Source organism: Osmia lignaria, chromosome 3, assembly GCF_051020975.1.
Source record: "Osmia lignaria lignaria isolate PbOS001 chromosome 3, iyOsmLign1, whole genome shotgun sequence".
Lineage (NCBI taxonomy): Eukaryota > Metazoa > Arthropoda > Insecta > Hymenoptera > Megachilidae > Osmia > Osmia lignaria.
The window spans coordinates 10,124,470-10,146,835 of NC_135034.1; the positions used below are offsets into that span (position 1 = coordinate 10,124,470).

The 22,366-nt window shown below is 42.9% G+C and overlaps 1 protein-coding gene across 2 annotated transcripts in view; it reads left to right on the forward strand.

The window, feature by feature from the left end:
• The window catches only part of N (neurogenic locus Notch protein), a 162,998-nt gene extending 140,965 nt beyond the window's left edge, over positions 1–22,033 (forward strand). For both annotated transcript variants that reach the window (XM_034332726.2, XM_034332727.2), the window contains 6 exons: positions 13,727–14,270; positions 14,410–14,940; positions 15,109–15,341; positions 15,416–17,261; positions 17,336–19,119; positions 19,203–22,033. In XM_034332726.2, the coding sequence (XP_034188617.1) occupies positions 13,727–14,270; positions 14,410–14,940; positions 15,109–15,341; positions 15,416–17,261; positions 17,336–19,119; positions 19,203–20,323 (6,059 nt within the window). In that variant the 3' untranslated portion in view covers positions 20,324–22,033. The remainder of the gene's footprint in view (positions 1–13,726; positions 14,271–14,409; positions 14,941–15,108; positions 15,342–15,415; positions 17,262–17,335; positions 19,120–19,202) is intronic.
• The last annotated feature ends 333 nt before the right edge of the window (positions 22,034–22,366 follow it).

Below are 22,366 nucleotides of genomic sequence, written 5' to 3' on the forward strand. Positions count from 1 at the left end.
ACAAAATAAACATTTATCATTGAAAATTCCGAAGATTCAACTTGAACTCTGGTCGTCTGATATCTCTAAAAAAAAAATCAATCTCTCATTTGTCTTCGGTCAGCCTAACCGAGGCGCACTGGCATTCTTAACGATCCACGAGGAACAATCACGGGTCAGAGAAGATGTCAATTGATTATGCCAATTCCACACAGGACGCCTGTGCACACAGAGATACCAGTTGAAATCCGGTTTACTCGCCAGGTTACGTAACACGTCAAGTTAGAATGGATGCCCGTGACAATTCGGAACGCAGCATCTTGATCGAGAAACGTGAAACTGGTTAACGGTACCGGTCGCAAGGTAGTCTCACCGTGAAAACGATGATTCCAGTTTGATTCGTCGATAGTATCGCACAGGGGCAGCCAATTATGGACCAGCCGTGGAACCTCGTGTCAACGCGCCACTCAGCGTTGATTAAACGCGGGATTCCGATCTAATTGGATTAGGCTTCGACTCTATTTCTCATTCGTCATCGTTCGAAAGCACTTATTTCAGTCGATTTGCCGATTCATGATCCTTGCTATTTTTCGATAAACGATCTGTTTGGATCTAACGGACAGGTTCTGGGAAAATATTTGTATCCTCTTTTCGTTAACCCTTTGATTGTACAGAAATTTGGCAAATTGAGTGGCGAAGGCTTCTGTTAATCAAATTCTACAGAATCTAATCAACTTGGTTGTCGAGTTTCAGGCGAAATTTTCATTTCTCAGTACTTGAATTTGAAGGGTTAATTCTGAAATTTGAAAAAAATGGAAAGAATTATCCCTTGCTCTTAGTTTGTACAGCAGTGATTCGGGTCACCGTTTCATTACTGGTTGAGAAACGCTGTCAGGGAGGACGTATGGTCGAACTGATGTAGCAGATAGTCATTTTGGTTCATCCAACGTGTCCGCCGCGTTAAAAGAATCAAAAGGATTCGACCGACCAGTGATTTGTTGCTGACGGTGCCGACAGGTCCGGTTTAATATGGGGTCCTCTTCAGCTTCTACCTTCGTCCGGTTGATGCTTCGTCGCCGGTTATGAATCACTCTTGAATTCGAATCAAGCCAAGTCTCCTTCTTTTTTGATTCATGAAACGAGGAGACAGCAAATTGCCGAAGATACTCGTATCTATCGCGAAATTTCAATTAAAAATTAGAGGAACTTTGGCTCGTATGACACATACGGTGCGTCGTTCTCTCTTATCAACAAATGATACGTCATCTTATAATTAAGAAAAAAGTTGCCTAAAATACATCCGTCCATTTTTCAGATGTTCCATTAAAAAAATTCTAAAGGGGAATTTCGCAATCTAAGGCTCCTGGTCGATGCTCGATCAGCAGCGAGGACAATTGCGGCGTCTAGAACGGCCACACGCGGTCAATCGAGATTCCAGATGGTCGAGAGAGCTCGACCGATAGCTTAGAAAAGATGTGGCTTCGAACCGTTAGAATAGGAAGGAGCAAAAGGGGTCTGTAAGTGTGTTGTAGCGCGCCTCGGGGCCCTCCTATAGAGGTTACGAAGCGCTGGAAAGCGCGCGCGGATGCAAGAGAGTGTACGTATTGCTCGCGAAGCCCGATATCTTCGACCACACCCATCTTCTCGCTCTCCTTTAGCTCTCTTTCAGAGAGAGGAAACCCTCTGCAGAGAGAAACGGTCCGGGTTCTCAGGTATCGCGGCACCAGGTAGATCAACTCGACGCATTTGCATCCACGTTTGCTCCACTTGCTCGCGAAAGAATTCATCTTATTGTTAGAAATGTAGGGGAGAAAAATGTCACCCCTGATGCACAAATTCCCTTTGTTTCTACAATTCGGAGTATCGTTCATTGAGAGAATCGTTTGATTTTTAAAATGTTCCTCCCCTGGAAATATTTCAGTTTCTAATTTACAACTGTAAAGGGTTAAAAGGCTTTCCACTTTCAAAATGATATAAATTTAATGTTCTTTAATATTTTTTTTAACCAATAGTGGAAGAATGTTTCTTGAACGGTCGTTACTGCAAAAATTACTATCCCTGTTCGTTATGGAATTTTCTTTATAATACCGCTCGAGTTTGCAATATGTATTCGCTGAAGCAGAATAGAAAACACTTTTCTCTCGTTCAAACGGCGAAGAACGCTTAATGTAAGGCCGGGAACTCATTACTTTCTTCGCTCGCAGATACCGTGCAATTCTACCTTGCATCCACTAACCGGATATTGATCGTAAACGAACGAGATACTGTAAGTTTCAGTGAAAATTATCGGCTTTCCCTCTAATAACTTGAAAAATCAAAAAGATCCCAGTGCACATAGAAACATAGTATTAGGAAAAATTAATTTTTGAGAGTTGGTTAAGGATTAATAATTATTTTTGACTGATTTGTGATTAATTAAATTTCATTTTGCAAGCTTTCCAATTATTCCAATTTTCTCTATTTATCGGTGTTAAAACTCCGATGGAACATTGATGAAACACGCAATCGCGTTAAACAGTGATGCACGCTCTTTGAACCCGGTCTGAATGTGTGAAACACCACGTCGAAATGTTAGAGCCGTGGTAAAGTTTATCCTTCGGAGGAGACGCCCGTTACGAGAGGACTATTTACGATCGTCGATCCGCGAGAAAGTCGCGGCGAACGCCGCGCTACAGATAATGCCGATCGAGATTCCTATCTCCTGCTCTTGTGTCTTTCAAAGAAAATATTTTCAAGCAACAATCTTTATCTCTTCGTCGAGATAATAAGTACCCCTGATATGCTTTAAGTTATTACACTTTTTCTGCAAATCATCGTTAACGCATTTTCTTGAAAATTTGTTCAATTTCTTTCGTACAATCATTTCTGCACGTGTTACCGATTTCGTATGAAACCGTTTCTCGTTTCGCGGTGACTCAGCCAGGAGCGTGACTTTCGGTTTATTGAAACGAAGCGAAGGGGGTGTCTGTCGGGATACCCGACGACGTGGTCGAATCCAGTAGATATACATACGTCGATACAAGTTGGCGGCATTCACGCGTGGGAGATCGCCGTGACGCCGGTAACACACGGCCCGCCACGCCCCGAACAATTACCAAGAAGTCGAGGCGGTAAATCAGCCGTGAAACCAAGCGTACGAGAACGGGACACCAGGGTATCCCAGAGATCGCTGATTCTTCTGTAAAAAGTTTGACAAACTATTGCCTCGACAATAGTCTCCCTTTTTTGGGGGGAGTTCGCGAAAGGAACTGGGTGACGGCTAATCATTTGCCATATGAAAAGTCGTTGTATAAAGATTAAGGGCTTTTTTGTCAGGAAGCCTGGTATAATGAGCCCATTTTGTAAAGAAATCTTTGCACTCGGTTACTGTATCTATCTTCCCCGGTGTAATTGAACTCGACAGTTTTTCAACAACGCAAAGTTAGGTCAAAAGGATCGGTGATCGATGGCTGAGACATTAATAAACACATCCCCTGACGAAAGCTGGACTAATGCCGAAACGCTGGTCAGAACAAACAATCTGAAAATGATGATCGATGAACGGGTAAATTGAACTCACAGTTCGGTCGAGGGATAATGAAGATATATGTCCACCCACAAAACAAATTTCACTCTCCTTTTCACTGAAAATATGAGCTACAAGACACAGTGAAATGGGCATTTGTTATGGGACTTATCGAAACCCTAATTATTAGGAATAGGAATAGTTGATTTGAAAATTTCAATCTTTGAAATTTGAAATAATATTTTCCTATTGTTTTCTCTGAATTATTCAGACACGTGTAATTTGAGGTACCGGTCACCGATGACCCCTATGGTATTCGAAATGTTTAATTTCTTTTTGCAAAGAACATTTCATTCAAGAATGGAGTTAGATAATTGAATAGAGAATAGTGTAGCTTCTAGTATAGCGAAAGGGTTAATTACCAAGCGTAATCCCGTTTGCCTTCGCGCGTTTAAGCGGCGCGTTAACCAGTCGTCTCGTTACACACTCCCACACACGCACATACGGTGGCTGAGAAAAAAGAAAGCACGGGGATACACGAGGATTGCATAACGTTTATCCGTATTTCTCATGGATACCCATAAGCCGTGCTAACGTTCTTAAGCCTGTGCTTTCGCCCGGTTCCACACTCCCGGAGCCGGAGCTCTCTCGCCGAGCCATTCGAACGGTTACACATATGCGAGAGTTCTCTCTGCCACACCCAGGTCACAACACCACCGGTGAAGGATTTTTTTCACCAATGCACAGAAACCGCTGATACGCTATCTCTCGCCAACGCCATCTTGATCCTCTAGTTGGCTGAAGAAACAAGAATTTTTCCTTTCCTTCCTTCGGGACTGATGGATAATTTCGAGAAACAGTTTGCACCTGTTGACAGGCTTTGATGGGTTTATATTTTATAAGATTCGTGGCGCTGATAATTGATAGCCCTCAAATGACAGAACCGAGTCAATGAAAAATAATATTTCAAGTAATTGAAAAATTTCGAAAATTAAATTTAAATCCAAGGGGTGAAATAAAAATTTGTTAGTTATGATCTTTCCTTCCTAAGATCTTCCATCGAGGTTATCAAATGCAACAATGAAGCATTAGATAATTTTTCTTCACGAACCAGTGATCTTCTCATTAATCGTCTCTCGTTTCATCGCCTCTTCGATCGAGGCCCGATCTCTCCTTCTTTGGATCTTCTGTTTCCTATTGGAAAAAGTCGGATCCTCTTCGTTTCTCTTCGTGGTAGCCGGTTCATCGGCTTCCTGGCGAGAGATGCCACGTTTTAATGAATATTACACACTCACGCGATATCCTGCGAATCGCTTCCGATCGTTCGACGAGAATCGGATCGTACGATCGTCCTCGAACGTCGCCGATATTTCATCGTTAAGGCTATCAGCCATGTGACACGACACGAAACCTTCTTTTTCATCGTTTAATTGGACGCGGTTACATTTATTCCTCTTTCTTACTTTTTTTTTTCAATAAAATTTAAATTGGAACTCGGAGACTCTTTCCACGAATCTCGCTACTGGAGACCCATAAATTCGATCCAGGATCGATCGTTTCGACGATAAATTATTAAATTTCAAGCTGGAATTAAATATCGCGTGCAACACGAATTTGTCAGCTTCTTTTCATCCGGAGTTGGGAGATTATTTGAAGATAAACAGTAACTTGTGCTCTTGAAAAATTTATCTCAATTTATCTCAACCTGAAACTATGATACAGGTTTAATATAATTTGATGGAATATGAAAAAAGGTGTAATCGTAACAAGTTTCAAGAAACGCCTTTCGAATTACCAAGTTGAAAATAAACGTCGAGCAACGAGCTCGAGAAACATAAGTATGAAGGTAAAAAGAGGCCTGTAGGGATTTAATAATCAAAGATAACCAAAAAAGTAAAAAAATTAATCAAAAGGAAAAGCGGTCATTAGAAAGCTTTGAATTGCGAACTGGAATCGAGAATGCGGTAATCGTAAAATCATGAAAAGTATCGTGGATGCTGAAAGCCGGTTACAGGATACTGGAGGATGCTGCGATAATTAAAAGTCGAGCTGCATTTGCATAATCTGGTTAATTACGCGGCGCGAACAATCCTGCTCTCTTGCTAATCTTGATTGCATCTATTTAATCGGATCGTGGGTGAACTCTGATCGTTAGATGCATATTAGATCGTTAGAATTCAATTTTTTAATTGCTCTAAGTAGAAGAAATTTCTATGGAATTGTGTATCAATTATTATAAGTTGACTTTGAACATTTTAAGTCTTCTAATTTTTCGGAATCTGTATAGCCTGATTTCACAATCATTATCATCTAATTATCTTCTTCAACTTATGCAAATTAGTTGAAATTTCTCTTTAGTGAAAGTTCGATAGTAAAACCTCAATGATAAAATTCTCAAATTTCTTTACGCAACATTTAAATTTTTAAATATATTCGCAAATTTTATGAAATTTTACTTTCATTTATAAATCCAGCAAAAGTATCAAAATTCACGTAAGATTTTGTAAGTAGCTCAATATCTGCAAAATTACAACTGTTTTTTTTATTTTCTTCGGACATTCGTGCCATCCGCCCATCGATCGAACGTTCCGACCGATCTTTATGTTCTTATTTTCAATGATTGCCGATGATTGAGTCGGCGAAAGGTAATTTGAACGGTGCGAGTTTAAGGTCGATTATACAGCAGTCGTTCTTGTACGAGGGTCAGAGTTCGCGACAGCATCGCGAAACCTTCTCGCGGATAACTCTCGTAATTCGTGCATATTTAACAGTATTGTAATTTGCGCGTCGATTTCGAGTAACGGAAAGATTTCGAAATTGTTGCATTAACCTGCTTCTTACTAGCCTCGCGTGAAATCCTCGATCGATCCGTTTCCGGTTCACTTGCAACACGACGTGTAAATTATCTGTTCAATTTTTTTCTCCGATTGATTGATAATTTTTCGGAGAAGAAGCAAAGGTGCGGATAAATTTAAACGACTCCAGCAGAAGAAGCATGGAATTCGTCTCTTTTTCGACTTCCGCCGGCATGAAACTTTCTAAGATCATTTCGTCAAACGTTAGATCGACTCGGTAAAAAAGGAACGTTTTAAACACGTTTGGTATCCTTTCCAAGAAATATAATTACACAACTCCGGGGCTGAAATATATCGCTCGATTAATCGATTTCTTGCGACGAACGAGATCTCGCTACCCAAAGACAGCGTTTTAAAAAAAAGGGGTTCCATCAATCGATCACGGGTTAACAGCTGGCATGAAAGTAATTAGAATTTCTTACGAACCATCCGGTCTCCTTTACTGAAATCGTGTCGAATCGTTAAGGAAAGCACTGATCACTGTCAGTATTCATTCCTCTGGACGTTATATTGGTGAAGATTTTTCCGAAGATGAATTTTTCTTTAACCCCGAAAATAATATAAAGTACAAAATTAAATTAAAATTGCGGCTCTCTCCATGGTCCGCCGTCCGGGGGTTAATTTCAGTGAATCTTCGCTTATGTTCTCTTTTGAACTTTCTCTGAAACGAGATCTTAATTCAACAAAAAAACGTCCTCGATCGATAAGCAATTAATCAATCTGTCTGGAAGAAGATCTCCAGATTTGCATAAGATTCCTCCTCGTCCCGACAGGGAACGGTGTTCCATGTACAGCTACCAGCTGGCGAACCGGAAAAACCACGAACCAAACCCGATACGGAGGACAATCATCGCTAGATTTTCTTCGACCGCGTCCTTTCCAGTCACGCAACCAACCTGGCCAATTACGACCGATTAATCGAGTCGTCCGCGGTGAAGAAAAAAAAAAAAACGCGCTAGCACGGGAACTCGTCCGCGTGCACGAAGCACCGCCTTGGGAATCGCCAGCGAACCGGTGGATTTCATTTTACCTCAACTTTCAGACCCGTTCTCAGCCTTATTCAGAGTTTCAGGAAGCTGTGACCTAGGCTGAATAAGGAACAATGATTGTCTCCTTCTAATCATACTCGCTCTTAATGGTAATAATTTGATACCTTCGTTAATTGAGAAGAAATTTTTGGAGAATCTGCAGAACAAATTCATTTTAAATGATATTATTTTAAATTAGTTTAAGGATCCCTAAAGAAAATAGCAACATAGGGAAAGTAGGAATGCTTACAAGCTTAATTTTAATTAAGATATACGTCCACCTTTAATTAGAAACCACTCAGTTTCAAGGGGTATATAAAGGGAGCCAAGAATTCTATCAAAGTTACAAGACCCACGTGGTTCACCGTGCATGTAAGTCGTTCGATCTAATAGTCCGTTCTACACTTCTCTTGCAGACGATTCATCTGGACAAATACGATCCAGCATGTTCCTAGGCCTGGCTCCCTTATGCCCATTTGCCGATAAATTTCCCGCAAAGTGGAATCGGCGAGAGCCACGGGACGCCATTCGCGATCGCTGGAACGTCGATCCTCTTGGAATCGCGTAGCAGGAATTCAGCGGAGAATTCCAGCGGCGTTTCTCTACGGCTGAAACGCAGCCGACTTTACGGTCGCTTCGAGCTTCCGGAATTTTTTTATTCCTTCCGGCGAATCATCCGCGAACCTTCCCGCCAACGGTTTACAGTTAGACGGTGAGATGTACAGGGTGTGGCTGCCATCGGGCAAAAGGTGATCCTTCAGAGAAAAATATCAAGAAAATAAATTTATTTTCTATATTCACCATAGTACATGTTATAAAAGGTGTGATAAAATGATTTTCTGAAATTTAAAAATTAATAGGGTGATCCTGTTTAAGGAATGCCTAATAAATGAAAAGATTTTATTTAATATTTTTTATCCAATTTTCCCTAAGGTACCACGTGTCTTGCTACATCTACCGTGCCTCCTGTACACAGTTAGGATTAGAAGTTTTCTAATACCTTAGAATTTTTCATTTCGACGACTAGAGGTCGTGGCACACCTCGAGCAACAGTCGTCGGATTTTCGACGTGTTTCTCTGCATGCAATTAGTTATTTATTCCACCGTTATACCCCCGATCGACGTATTAACATGTATAAATCGTACATTAAGTGAGAGACACCGGGTTAGACTGTTCCAGGGAAACCTTCCATAAGAGGATTTACAGTTAACTTGGCCAGATATATGGCTGGACGAGCTTTTTCTTTTTTATTTAAAAAGAGGCGTGGGTAATACCGTCATTTTCGTTCGCAGATATGATGGGTCTCGAAGCAGGGATTAAAATCTTGCAAAAGTGAGATTATTAAATTCTTTAACACTAATACGGAGAACTACCCAAGTGTTACACTCACTTATTAATGAAACTTTGCCAGCTTGTAGAGCTCGTCGAGCTGAACACGCCTATACCCCGTTTTGTGGGCAGACGGCTAATTGTTTAAATAATATTAATAATTAAAGTTATTCAAAATAAAATATAGAATTTTGGTTTAGAATTATATAGAATTTTAATCATTCAAAAAGAGACAAATTATCATTAAAAAAAAAAAAAAAAAAAAAAAAAAAATGGGAACCAAGGATTTGAACCGAAGACCTTTAGTTTGCGAGTCTTGTGTTTAACCACGGAGCGGATCCATGACTCGCAATCTGAAGGTCCTCGGTTCAAATCCTTGGTTCCCAAAAATTTTTTTTTTTTTTTTTATGATAATTTTTATGTAATAGTTATTCAGAAAGAGACAAATTATCATTAAAAAAAGAAAAAAAATGTTGGGAACCAAGGATTTGAACCGTGAATCTCTAGATTGCGAGTTGTATGTGTGAGTTTGTCATACTTCAGAATGTAAGGAGTAACTAACTGTGATTGTTAATATCTTTTAAACAATTAGCCGTCTGCCCCCAAAAGCTGGTATAGTCGTGTTCAGCTCGAAACTCTACAAGCTGGCAAAGTTTCATTAATAAGTGAGTGTAACACTTGGGTAGTTCCCCTTGTAAGAATTTATATATTTATTAACAGTGACATTTTCTTCTGACTCGAAGCTTCAAATTGATGTACTGTAAATGTTATTTCGTGGTACTTTTAAGTAATGAAAATCCACAGAATCATGTCATGGTCCAAATGATCAAACTTGTTAAGACATCAAGATTCACCGTAATTACCAAAATCACATCACCTCGAGTTCAACGTACAGAGAATTTATTCGTCTTATTACCTTTTTTTCTCACCTGATAAAATGAAAGAAGGAGAGATCAAGGTGTCCTCTCGTTTCCTTGATGAGCCACCTGATGAGCTTCTCTTTTTCATTCGATTCGGTGAATAACCCAGACCTGCCACCGTGGCGATTCGACTACTCAACCGGCGACTCCGTCGTTACGTGTCGTCGTGCATTAACGTCGTCAAAGGGACGAGGTCCCAGAAGATGATTCAGGTAGCCGAGGTTGGACCGTTAATCGCGAAGATCATCTGGCCACAGGTGCTTCGAGTCTCACCTTCGTCTTCTTCCCTGTGGCTCGACCTTTGATCCGAGGCTATGGACCGACCCCAGAGCTTTGATCGCTCGTTACACTCTTCTTATTATCCTCGCCGGTATTACAAGTTACTCGGGTGTGCACCATGGATTGCCTTTCAATCGGATTCTGAATTTCTATATTGCCGCAAAGATTGTAACGATTCATATAGGAACCGAGTTCTTCGTTCAGGTACAAAGTAATAATTTTATTTATTTATTCAATAACGCGTTGTCCTTTTTTTTATACGTAAGTAGGTTAAGTTTGTGTCTCACAAGTGAGCTTTAATTCTGTCCTCGATGAGATCATCCAGTTCCTCTAACAAAGTGAAATCACCACTTCTCCAAATTATCATAAATTTAGTCATTTGCACGAAGGAAATGTATAAAATTTGCTTGGAATACTTAAAGGATTTCTGACTCGAAGGAACCTCTGCGGTGATATAAGAAATTCTCATTCTGAAGAAACGAGACAAGAAGAGGTAACAGTGAAAAGAATCTCTTAATGCGTGGATTTCGTGACGAGCTGTTTTTTGTCCATGATTAAGCCAGCCTAAAGGAGGCACGAAATTGGTTAAATGCGACGAATGAAGTGATCCTCCGGGCTGACACAAGCGTGCACCAAACGATTCGATCGTTTCTCGATTCGCGTAAACTGAGTGTTCGATTCGGATCGATACAAGGGCCGAGTTTGTTCGTGGAGAATCACATAAGAGAATCAAAGGGTTCCGCAACCGCATCAACGATGTGTACAATGGTCGTCTTCGGCTAAATAAGTCTTGCGGAAGAAGGTATTGAATTGGTTTTTCTTGATATCCTTCCATTTTGTTATTATTATTAAGAGAACGGGTTATTTTCAGAATTGAAACGAGCTTGTTTCGTATAATAGAAAATCGAGAACGGTAGACTTCTCTAAGAAAAATAATATCTTTCAGTTTGATTGCAAATTTAAATTAGAAAACGGACATGTTCTTCGGCTGTCTGCTTCGAATATCCGATGAAAGGAAAGTGTTGTTCTGTGTAGGATGCACTCACACTGAATGGGCGGTAACCGTTGTTGATTAACAATCTGCAAGATGCACTTTGTTACTTTATGCATAAATTACGTCCACGTACAGTGCGCTGCGCTGTGCTAATTCTTTGATACTAAGGATTAGTTCTGGTGGAGAAATAATTAGAAATATGAAAATATAGTTTCTGTTAAATTTAGAATAGTAAGATAGTAGAATAGTATAATCTACTTGCACCGAAAGGGTTATCCCACAGCCCTAAATCTAAAATGCTAAAAACCCTCGTCGGTCGCTGAAAAACACGTCCATTTTTCTTGTTCGAACCGAAACAGCTGAAAACACAGGCGGTATTCAAATTTCATTGTATAAATACGCACGCGTGGTTGTGGTGAAGCTCGTTAGCTGAATGCTGAAGCGCGATCGAAAGAAACGGACAGGTTCAGGTGAGAGGCAGTCTCGGATGTAGAAAGAAGGGGTTGAAGAAGGACAGATAACAGAGAGTGCATCAACGGGCCTTGTGTTGGCTTTCGCATAGTTTATCAATGCGCGTAGGCTGGTTCGAGAACACCGGCGAGGCAATAGATTACAATTATCCGAACACGCCTGGCCAAACGTGGGAGTAAACGGTGCTGCCACGATCAACGACCACCATAGATCGAATTCTCGCCTCTTCTCTTATTCGCCAGACCTTCAACTTTCCGATGAAATAACGACCAAGTCCAATTTATGACTCTTAAATCAGGAGTTTATTGTTTCCAATCCCTTCGAACCTTTCGCTAAGACAATTTTCAATTACCTGAATTTATTCTACTTTATTCATCTTTGAAGAGAGTAGACTTTTAACCGAAGGGTTGAATGCAAGAATCAGGCTGCTCCATTTTTTCTAGAAATTGAGATTTTATTATATATTTTAGACAAATTTTTTTTCAATTAATTCTTAAAGCTGGGCTAATTGTCACCTAGATTTCTATTGTAATTTTATTGAAATTAGACAGTGAAATTTTTCAATGAATAGTTTTCATAGTAGAAGCAAGACTATTGTAATTGTTAATATACGAAGGTAATTTTCCTAAAATATCTTTATCATAATTGAAAAGTCATCATCCGGAATTGAAAGATGGTGTAGAAACAAGCAATAACATTCCATGGACCAAGAGTTGCTAATTCCTTCGGACTCGTGGTACCACGAAGTTCTACCGGAATTCTTTCGCATTGTTCCGCAATCTTCGGTACCGTTAGTCCTTGCCGTGATTCGATTTCTGCTTGATTCGTTTCCGTACCGCGGAAACGATCCCAGGACAAAGGTCTATGAAAGCTACGAGCCGGTCATCATCTTCATCATCGTTCAGATACACGTGATATTGGGACTCTTGAATAAAACCCACCTTGCTACATCACTATGAACCAAGTTATTCTCAATTCAAATTCAACATTCTATTAGAATTATTCATACTGGTTGAAAAATTAAATTTCTAGCATTTGATAAATCGCAACGATTGTTCCGTAGGACGATTCAGTTTTTCATTTTTATTCTCCAAAGAGGAAACAGGACTGATATGAAAATCGAGTGAAGACAATGGCGTGTTAACTCAGCGTTGAAAAATGTTTCTTCTTTCAACCCCGCCTCGCATGTCCTGGGACGTCTTTAATAATTCAAACGCTACGCGTTTCTGCGGACGTATTCGTATGGAAATACGCGAACAGGCTTCTGACATTAATAAAATGCTTTTGGTTGCATGTGAGCTACTTCTATGCAAACATTTTTAACTTATACAAACTTGCTTGTAATTATTGCTATCACTTATTCTTTAGACGGATGCTTATCGAGTATTCACTGATGTATAATTAAACGTACAAATTTCCTCGGCGAGAAAAATCAGTGCACGCTGCTCAATGATTCATGCCGCTAGTGAGTCGCTTGTGTACAGGGACTTTAAGATTCGAGAGGAAACGGCGAGGATCCGCCGCGTTGTACGTGCGTTCACAACTGAATTAGCCACGTCCATTGTTTGAATGGGTAAAAAGACGAAGAAATATCAAATGAATGTGAATACGATAAAAGTCCACGCGTCATCCGGCTGGCGATCGACGTCGATATTTACCTGGGTAAATATGGACAAATTGGACATCATTTCATGACAGAAATGTGTTTCGAAATAATAAATAATTCAATTCTGTTATTAAAAAGTAATTTTACAAACATCGGTCAGCCAAATTACTTCCTGCTGTTCTTCGAGGACCGGTCTTCTTGAACCGTCGGATCGTCAGGACGATAGTCATCTCCTGCCGCTAATTACAACCGATAATTGGCACGATTATTGACGCGCGCGGATCACCGTTCGACGGTCAAGAACGCGTGGAAAAAAAAAAGGAAACAAAGCTCAAACAGTCGATCGATCAAAGATACAATTAGCAGTTGCCAGCCATACGATCCGGTCCATCCGAACCAGTCTCCCTCGTTCGCAGCTTGCTACGCGTTTAATTGAGGCTAATTACGCTTCAAGGCCGGCTGACGACTTTATCCGACCCCTGAGGATGTTTGCAATTTCCCGAATTGCTTTTAACTCGGAAAGAAACTGCCTCCAGGCCGACGAGGATCGTCCAGAAAGGATAATCCTTACAATTACAACTTTCAAACGATGTTTTGCTATTAGAATCTCTTTTAATCCTGAACACCTTGGAAATTATTCCTGGTTCGAATGGATCCTGGAAGAAACTATTGCCTGATTTTTCCCTCTCCTCTTTAGCCATAATCTTCAAATATTAACTCTGCCAGTATATTAACAATCGGGAAATGATTTTGTTGCAGGTTTCACTGGCACCCAGTGCGAGATCGACATAGACGAATGCGCGGCAAAACCATGCCTGAACGGAGGTGTTTGCACCGATTTGATAAATTCATTCAAGTGCACCTGTGCCAACGGATTCGCTGGCTCTCATTGTCAGATAAACATAGACGACTGTGCATCATCGCCGTGCAAGAACGGTGGCATCTGCCAGGACTCGATCGCGAAATACACCTGCGATTGTCCACCAGGATTCACAGGAGCCTCCTGCGAGACGAACATCAACGACTGCCAGTCGAATCCTTGCCACAGCGGTACCTGCATCGACGGAGAGAACAGTTTCAGCTGCAATTGCTTTCCTGGATTCACCGGCAAATTATGCCAAACTCAGATCGACGAATGCGAGAGTAACCCTTGCCAATTTGGAGGAAGATGCGAGGACAGGATAAACGGCTATCAGTGTATCTGTAGACCAGGTACTTCCGGTACCAATTGCGAAGTAAACGTGAACGAATGTTACAGCAATCCTTGTAGAAATGGAGCGAGGTGCATCGATGGTATTAACAGGTAAATTGAAGGTTCATTTAGAGATATTTAAAGGGGTAAAAATTAGTCGTGGTATAGATTTGTCTCTCTTTATTAGAATTATTACAAACTGTTATCTTTTTTCAAATACTAAATTCATCGTAATCACATTTAATTACAGGTATTCCTGTGAGTGCGAGCCAGGGTTCACCGGGCAACATTGCGAAACGGACATCAACGAGTGCGCTAGCAACCCGTGCGCCAACGGAGGTCGCTGCATAGACCTGATAAACGGTTTCCGGTGCGAGTGTCCACGCGGCTATTACGACGCTAGATGCTTGAGCGACGTGGACGAATGCGCGAGTAATCCTTGCGTGAACGGTGGCACCTGCGAAGACGGGGTGAACCAGTTCATCTGCCACTGTTTGCCAGGTTACGGTGGGAAAAGATGCGAGGCGGACATCGACGAGTGTGGCTCGAACCCCTGCCAGCATGGAGGCACTTGCAACGATCATCTGAACGGATATAGCTGCAAATGTTTGCCCGGCTACGCTGGGACCAACTGCGAAACGAACATCGACGACTGCGCGAATAATCCTTGCCAGAACGGCGGCTCCTGCATCGACCTTGTCAACGACTACAAATGTGTCTGCGAACTGCCTCATACTGGAAGAAATTGCGAGGATAAATTAGATCCTTGTTCACCAAACAAGTACGGCTTTCAACGGTTACGGATAAGTGATACGATATTCTTGATTCAGTTAGCTGTGCTTTCTTCTATAGTAATTCATCCGTTTATCACAGCTAGCTTATTCAGGAATATAAAGTTACCCTTAGGTGTCAAGAATTTCCCTTAACGTTATTCTTTTTATAATTGCAGATGCCTCCATGGCGCCAAGTGTTCACCATCATCGAATTTCCTCGACTTCGCCTGCACCTGCTCGGTCGGTTACACGGGCAGACTCTGCGACGAGGACGTCGACGAGTGTGTAATGACATCCCCATGCAGAAATGGAGCTACCTGTAGGAACACCAATGGATCTTATCAGTGTCTCTGTGCGAAAGGTTACGAAGGTCGGGACTGCATCATCAATACCGACGACTGTGCCTCCTGTAAGTTTAACACGATTATAATTGTAATATCAAGAATGTTACGTACACGACTAAGATAAATTTGTTCCTTATAGTCCCATGTCAGAACGGTGGTACCTGCCTGGACGGCATAGGCGATTACACTTGCCTCTGCGTCGACGGTTTCAGCGGCAAACACTGTGAAATCGACGTGGACGAATGTCTCTCGCAGCCCTGTCAGAACGGTGCTGTCTGCAAGGAATACGTGAACTCGTATACGTGTCAATGTCAGCTAGGATTCTCCGGTATAAATTGCCAGACGAACGACGAGGATTGCACGGACAGCAGCTGTATGAATGGCGGCAAGTGTATCGACGGTATCAATAACTATACATGCGTCTGCAAACCTGGATACACCGGGTCGAATTGCCAATATCGTATCAACGAGTGCGACAGTTCGCCCTGTTTAAACGGAGCCACCTGTCACGATCATATTCAGTATTACACTTGTCATTGTCCTTACGGGTACACAGGGGCTAGATGCGACCAGTACGTGGACTGGTGCGTGGATAACCCCTGTGAAAATCAAGCTACGTGCGTGCAGCACAAGAACAAGTACCACTGCAATTGCTCGCCCGGTTGGACTGGCAAGGTCTGCGACGTGGAGATGGTTTCTTGCAAAGACGCAGCCATCAGGAAGGGTGTGCCTGAAAAGAACCTCTGTAACAATGGTAGTTGCGAGGATATCGGTAACAGTCATCGTTGCCACTGTCTAGAAGGATACACCGGTTCGTACTGTCAAGAAGAAGTGAACGAGTGTGACTCTGCTCCTTGCCAGAACGGCGCTACCTGCAAGGATCTGGTGGGCTCTTACCAGTGTCAATGCACGAAAGGCTTCCAAGGGCAAAATTGTGAGCTGAACGTGGACGACTGTAGGCCGAATCCTTGTCAGAACGGTGGTACATGTCATGATCTCATTAGCAACTTCAGCTGCTCCTGTCCACCAGGCACTTTGGGTTTCATTTGCGAGCTGAACGTCGACGACTGCGCCGTAGGCACTTGCCATAACAATGGAACTTGCACGGATAAGGTCGGCGGGTTCGAATGCAAATGTCCGCCCGGTTTCGTCGGTCCCAGATGCGAGGGAGACATCAACGAGTGCTTGTCTAATCCGTGCGCATCACCTGGAACTCAGGACTGCGTGCAACTGGTCAACAACTACCACTGCAACTGCAAACCTGGCTACATGGGACGACACTGTGAGGTGAAGGTGAACTTCTGCGACAGTTCACCCTGTCAGAACGGTGGAGTTTGCACTGCCAAGCAAGCTGGACACACGTGTCTCTGCCCGACCGACTACTATGGAAACAACTGTGAATTTGCAGGTTCTTATTGCGACAGGGAACCCTGTCTGAATGGCGGCACTTGCAGAGTAGCTGAAACCGATGTCGGGTATAGATGTTATTGCCCTCCTGGAACGACTGGAACTCACTGCGAGATAGATGCCAGAGACGAATGCGCGAGCAATCCTTGCCAACAGTCGAACGCTGTCTGCAAGAACCTCCTTGGCGATTACGCTTGCGACTGTCCACCCAAGTGGACCGGCAAGAATTGCGAAATTTACGACCCTAACTATGGAGGAGGTATCTTTGGCAACCCTAACTCTCACGTTCCCAAAACCATGAATGCGTATGACCTTGATCTAGAATTGGAGAGAAAGAAGTGTATCGAGAACAGATGCGAAGAAAAATCTGGTAACCACCATTGCGATGAAGAGTGCAACAGATACGCTTGCAACTTCGATGGAAACGATTGTTCTCTGGGTATCAATCCATGGCGAAATTGTACAGCTCCCATCAACTGCTGGGACGTCTTCATGAACGACGTCTGCGATGAAGTTTGCAATAATGCTCAGTGTCTTTTCGATGGAAGGGATTGTGAAAGGAAGTTGGCACCGTGCAAGTAAGTATTAAAATAATTGTAATACATATTTTAACATGAACAATTTTATTTAACGAACGTTTCTCTGTTTACAGTCCTATTTATGACGCTTACTGTCGCAAACACTACGCCAATGGACACTGCGATTATGGTTGCAACAACGAAGAGTGCAATTGGGACGGACTCGACTGTGACAGAGAACCTCCATCGCTAGCCGAGGGTGTGATTTCCGTAGTTGTCAGGATGGACATGCAAACTTTCCGCTCGAACGTCGTCGCCTTTCTCAGGGACATAGGCCACGAGTTAAGAACAACGTTGAGAGTAAAGCAAGACGAGCTTGGCAATGACATGATATACCCTTGGAAGAGGGAAAGGGAGCCCAGTTTGCAGACCAACTTCTTCGGTAGACCAACTACCATTTACACCAACACCCAGAGCGGCGTGATCGCTTATTTGGAGATCGACAACAGGAAGTGTACAGTCACCCAAGGAGCGGTATGTTTCCCTTCGGCCAACGAAGCAGCCGAGTATCTGGCCGCAACGGCGTCCAAGCATTCTCTGTCTCGAAACTTCCCGATCGAGCAAGTCCGAGGTGTGGTGGGTCCGCAGGGTCCGGAATACCCGGATACACCAACCAACTACAAATATGTCTTCATCGGTGTGGTCATCGTGGTGCTTGGAGGAATGCTGGTCGGCGTTCTGGTTACTGCGCAAAGAAAACGAGCTGTTGGAGTCACTTGGTTCCCAGAAGGATTCCTCCGCACCAACAGCGGCAGTGGGCAACGTCGGAGATCCAGAAGAAGAGGGCCGGACGGTCAAGAGATGAGGAACTTGAACAAGCAATCATCGGTGAACTGTATGGACTTGGACGTAGGAAATGGACGAGCCCAGCAGTGGTCCGACGACGAGTCTGACCTACCACCGTCGAAGAGGATGAGAGCGATAGAGCCTGGATACGCGAGTGACCACACAGCCATAACTGATTACGAAGAAACGGAGCCTCGAATGTGGACACAGCAACACTTGGACGCTGCAGAGATACGTAGACCAGATGCTGGAGTGTTGACACCGCCCAGCCTCGAACATGGTCAAGACGTGGATGCCAGAGGACCCTGTGGTATGACACCGCTAATGGTAGCTGCAGTTAGAGGCGGAGGGCTGGATACCGGAGAAGAGGAGGATGAGAGCGACGGCACAGCTGCTGTGATCGCCGATTTGGTTGCTCAAGGTGCCGATTTAAATGCCACCACAGACAAGAGCGGAGAGACGTCTCTTCACCTGGCGGCTAGATACGCCAGAGCCGATGCTGCGAAGAGGTTACTCGACGCTGGAGCCGACGCGAATTCCCAAGACAATACCGGTAGAACGCCTCTTCACTCTGCCGTAGCTGCGGACGCGATGGGTGTCTTCCAGATATTGCTGAGGAACAGGGCAACGAACCTGAATGCTCGTATGCACGACGGCACCACGCCGTTGATCCTAGCCGCGCGTTTAGCCACCGAGGGTATGGTGGAGGATCTCATTAACGCGGACGCGGACATTAACGCAGCCGACAACAGTGGTAAAACAGCTCTGCACTGGGCAGCAGCTGTTAACAACGTCGACGCTGTCAATATACTTCTCGTTCACGGTGCGAACAGAGATGCTCAAGACGACAAGGACGAGACACCGTTGTTCCTCGCTGCCAGGGAAGGCAGCTTCGAAGCTTGTAAAGCGTTGCTCGATACGTTCGCCAACAGAGAGATCACCGATCACATGGATCGGTTACCAAGAGACGTAGCCAGTGAGAGATTACATCACGACATCGTGAGACTGCTCGACGAGCACGTACCTAGATCCCCGCAGATGGTCACCATGATTCCAAATGGTCCTCTCATGGGTAAGTGTTACGTCGTTAATCTATTCTTCCGTATGATGCTTTTAAAAAGATTCCACAATATTATAATATGTGCTTTGTTACAGGATCTCCAAATCACCCCCAACTAATTACACACCCGACTGTGATCGGTTCAGCCCCGAAACAGGCGAAGTCGAAGAAGCGGCCGAAGACTGGGACAGCGGGGAACCCAAACAGTCCCGACTCGGAAGGCGGAGTGGTAGTGGTGAGGCGAAAGCCGTCGGTAAAGAAGCCACCCGCCAAACGCGGTGCCCAGCCACCGAACCAAGAAATTCCTCAGGGAGCGGAGGGTGCAGAAGGAAATTTACCGAGTCCGTACGACAGTGCGAGTCTGTACAGCAACGCTCTGCCTTTAGTGGGTCACACAGCCACGGCGAAGCAGCCGCCACCGTACGAGGACTGCATAAAGGGTCAGTCGATGCAGGGTCTTCAGCAGTTGGGCCTCGACACGTTCACGACCAACTACGGTCTGCCTAATTTTCACGACCAACTGTTAGCGCCCCATCAACGGCAAGCTCAAGGCATGGTGAACACGTTATCACCGCCCTACAGTAATCAGTCTCCGCCGCATTCGGTGCAGTCGAATATGACCCTGTCGCCACAGGCGAGTTACATGGGTTCACCCTCTCCGGCGAAAAGCAGGCCATCGTTGCCAACCTCCCCTACGCACATTGCCGCCATGCGACAAGCGACGCATCAGAAGCACGGTGGCATGCCGCCGGTGGGTTTCGACTTTGAGAACCTTCCCTACTCCTCCAGTCAGCAGCAGCAACAACAGCAGCAGCAACAGCAGCAGCAGCAGCAGCAACAACAACAGCAGCAGCAGCAAATGCAACAAACGCAGCAGCAGATCCAACAGCAGCAGCAACAACAGCAGCAACAGCAACAGCAGCAACAAAGCACGCAACAGCAACAACAACCACAGCAGCAACCCCAACAACAGACGCAACAGTACTACCAGTACTTGACGCCACCGTCTCATCACTCCGGACCGGACGTGACGCCCCAACATTTAATGCAGGCGCCCGAAAGTTTTCCAACACCCTCGCCGGATAGTCCAGGACACTGGTCCTCCAGTTCTCCTCACTCGAACAGCGATTGGTCCGAGTGCATGGCATCGCCGAACGCGTACGGCGCCGGGGCTGCCCACCAAAGCAACAAAGGCTCCGAGGCGATCTACATATGAAGCCGGCGATGCTCTCTTGCTCGCACGAGTAGATCGTGAGTCGTGTAAAGCGCACATGAACTGCCTGTGATTGACTCGTCGAGTTCGAGGGTGTTTGTCGCCTATGTTTCTCTCTTTTTTTATTTTTATTGTAGCATCTTGTTGTTGGTATCTTTGCGAGGGATCCGCGAGTGCGACGAATCGCAACGCTCTATCTCGTTGTCTTTTTCTCCTGTAAGGTGAAACGGGTTAGATATCGGCGTTCTTCGTCTTTACGAGAAATGCGTACACTACCCACGGCTGCTATATATATATATATATATTTATAAATATAAATATAGATGAGTAATTTTTTATATATGTATATGTATGCGAGGAGGTAAAATTCTCTTCGAATCGGAAACACGCCGTTTTACGTGCTCGTTCAACGATTGTGCCTTCTTCCCAGACATATTTTGTCCACTTTGCTCTGGTGGTTAACACGCGGATCAACGAACAATGGTGCCTTCGACTTGCCACAGTGTGAAGACCCCCACCCGTAGAAAGTTTCCTCTTTTTTAATAATCGTAATTAAATAAATAAATATATATATATATATTTTTCTCACTCTGTTTCTTCATGTGCGCATACACGTGTGTAATTGACTGTTGCATCGAGGAATCGACGAGACTCGGATGTGTCCTTAATGCAATTCTGAATTATATACTTTCATATAAAAGTTATCCGAATAATGGAACACGAGGGTCCAACGCAATTTCCACGACTATTATCACAAACCTGTATGCTCCTAAGGAGAAATATTTTTTATTTATATATAAATATATATATATATATATATATATATATACATATACATAGAATTTTGTAACGAATTAAGTGTATTTTTCACGCGACTGCCTTTGTATTGTTAAAGCCACGAAAAGTCTGCCAAATAGCGAACGACGAAAATATCAAGAGACATACGTATGTTGATAATTTTCATTCTTTATTTTCTATAATAGTACCTATATTGTAAAAGATCTGATTATAGATTGGACAATAAATAACTGTTTGTTAAACAGAGTTTGATATTTTCCGTCGTTGTACCATCGCCAAACATCGAACATTTTTTTAATTGGTACGTAAACAAGTGTAAGTAAATTTAGAGGATTGTTGAACAGGTGTAATTAAGGATAACGAATGTGTTCAAAATTGGTGGCAAAACGATGTTAACGAGACAACAGCGATAAAGAATTAATGAAAATGTAAAAGACAGATAAGTTACACCCTCCAATCTACAGTTATCTAAATGATAAGTTAGAAAACTCCCAATTATTATGATAGATCTTGTTATTCCTTGTAACTTGTAAAAAGTACTGAGTTTTATTAGTATTAACTATTCCATAAGCTAAGGATTTGTTTCGGTCCTATTTGTATCCTGCCTCTTTTTCCCCTTTTCCTAGCCCCCTCTTCCCTTCTCCCATTATTTCCGATCCTCATATTTTTTATAAATAAGTTATGTCTTTTTAAACAGATGTAATAATAAAGATAATCTAACGTTCACAATAGGGTTGTTGTTCTGTTCTATTGTGCTATGCTTCCGCGTTTTATTCCTTAATAAATTGTAAGCATAGATACCCTTTTTTCTCTCTGTTTCTATACTTCTTCTTCCTCTTCTTTTTTTAAGTATATTACAACAGATTTTACACAACAATCAAATTGTATTATAGCAATAAAAGAATAAAAACCTGATCATTTCCTTAATGTATATTTTTTTCATTTGTCATTCTTCCTCTTTTATTGTATAATAAAAAATAGAATCAAAAATTTACTTGAGTTATTACATGGTATAATTTATACTAATATTTTGACAAGATATTTAATTATTACGACAAAGCAGCGGATGTTCTATTGCGAAGTGGACTAGTCCTATACCGACAGCCGAGGGGTGCGGATCAACTTGTCAAACATACATACATATACCTCTAATTTCGTTTCGGAGTTTATTTAATTTACTTTATTTTGTCTCTCTTTTGAGCCTCGACCAACCACCCCTTTATTTATTATTTTATCTTTCCTTATGAG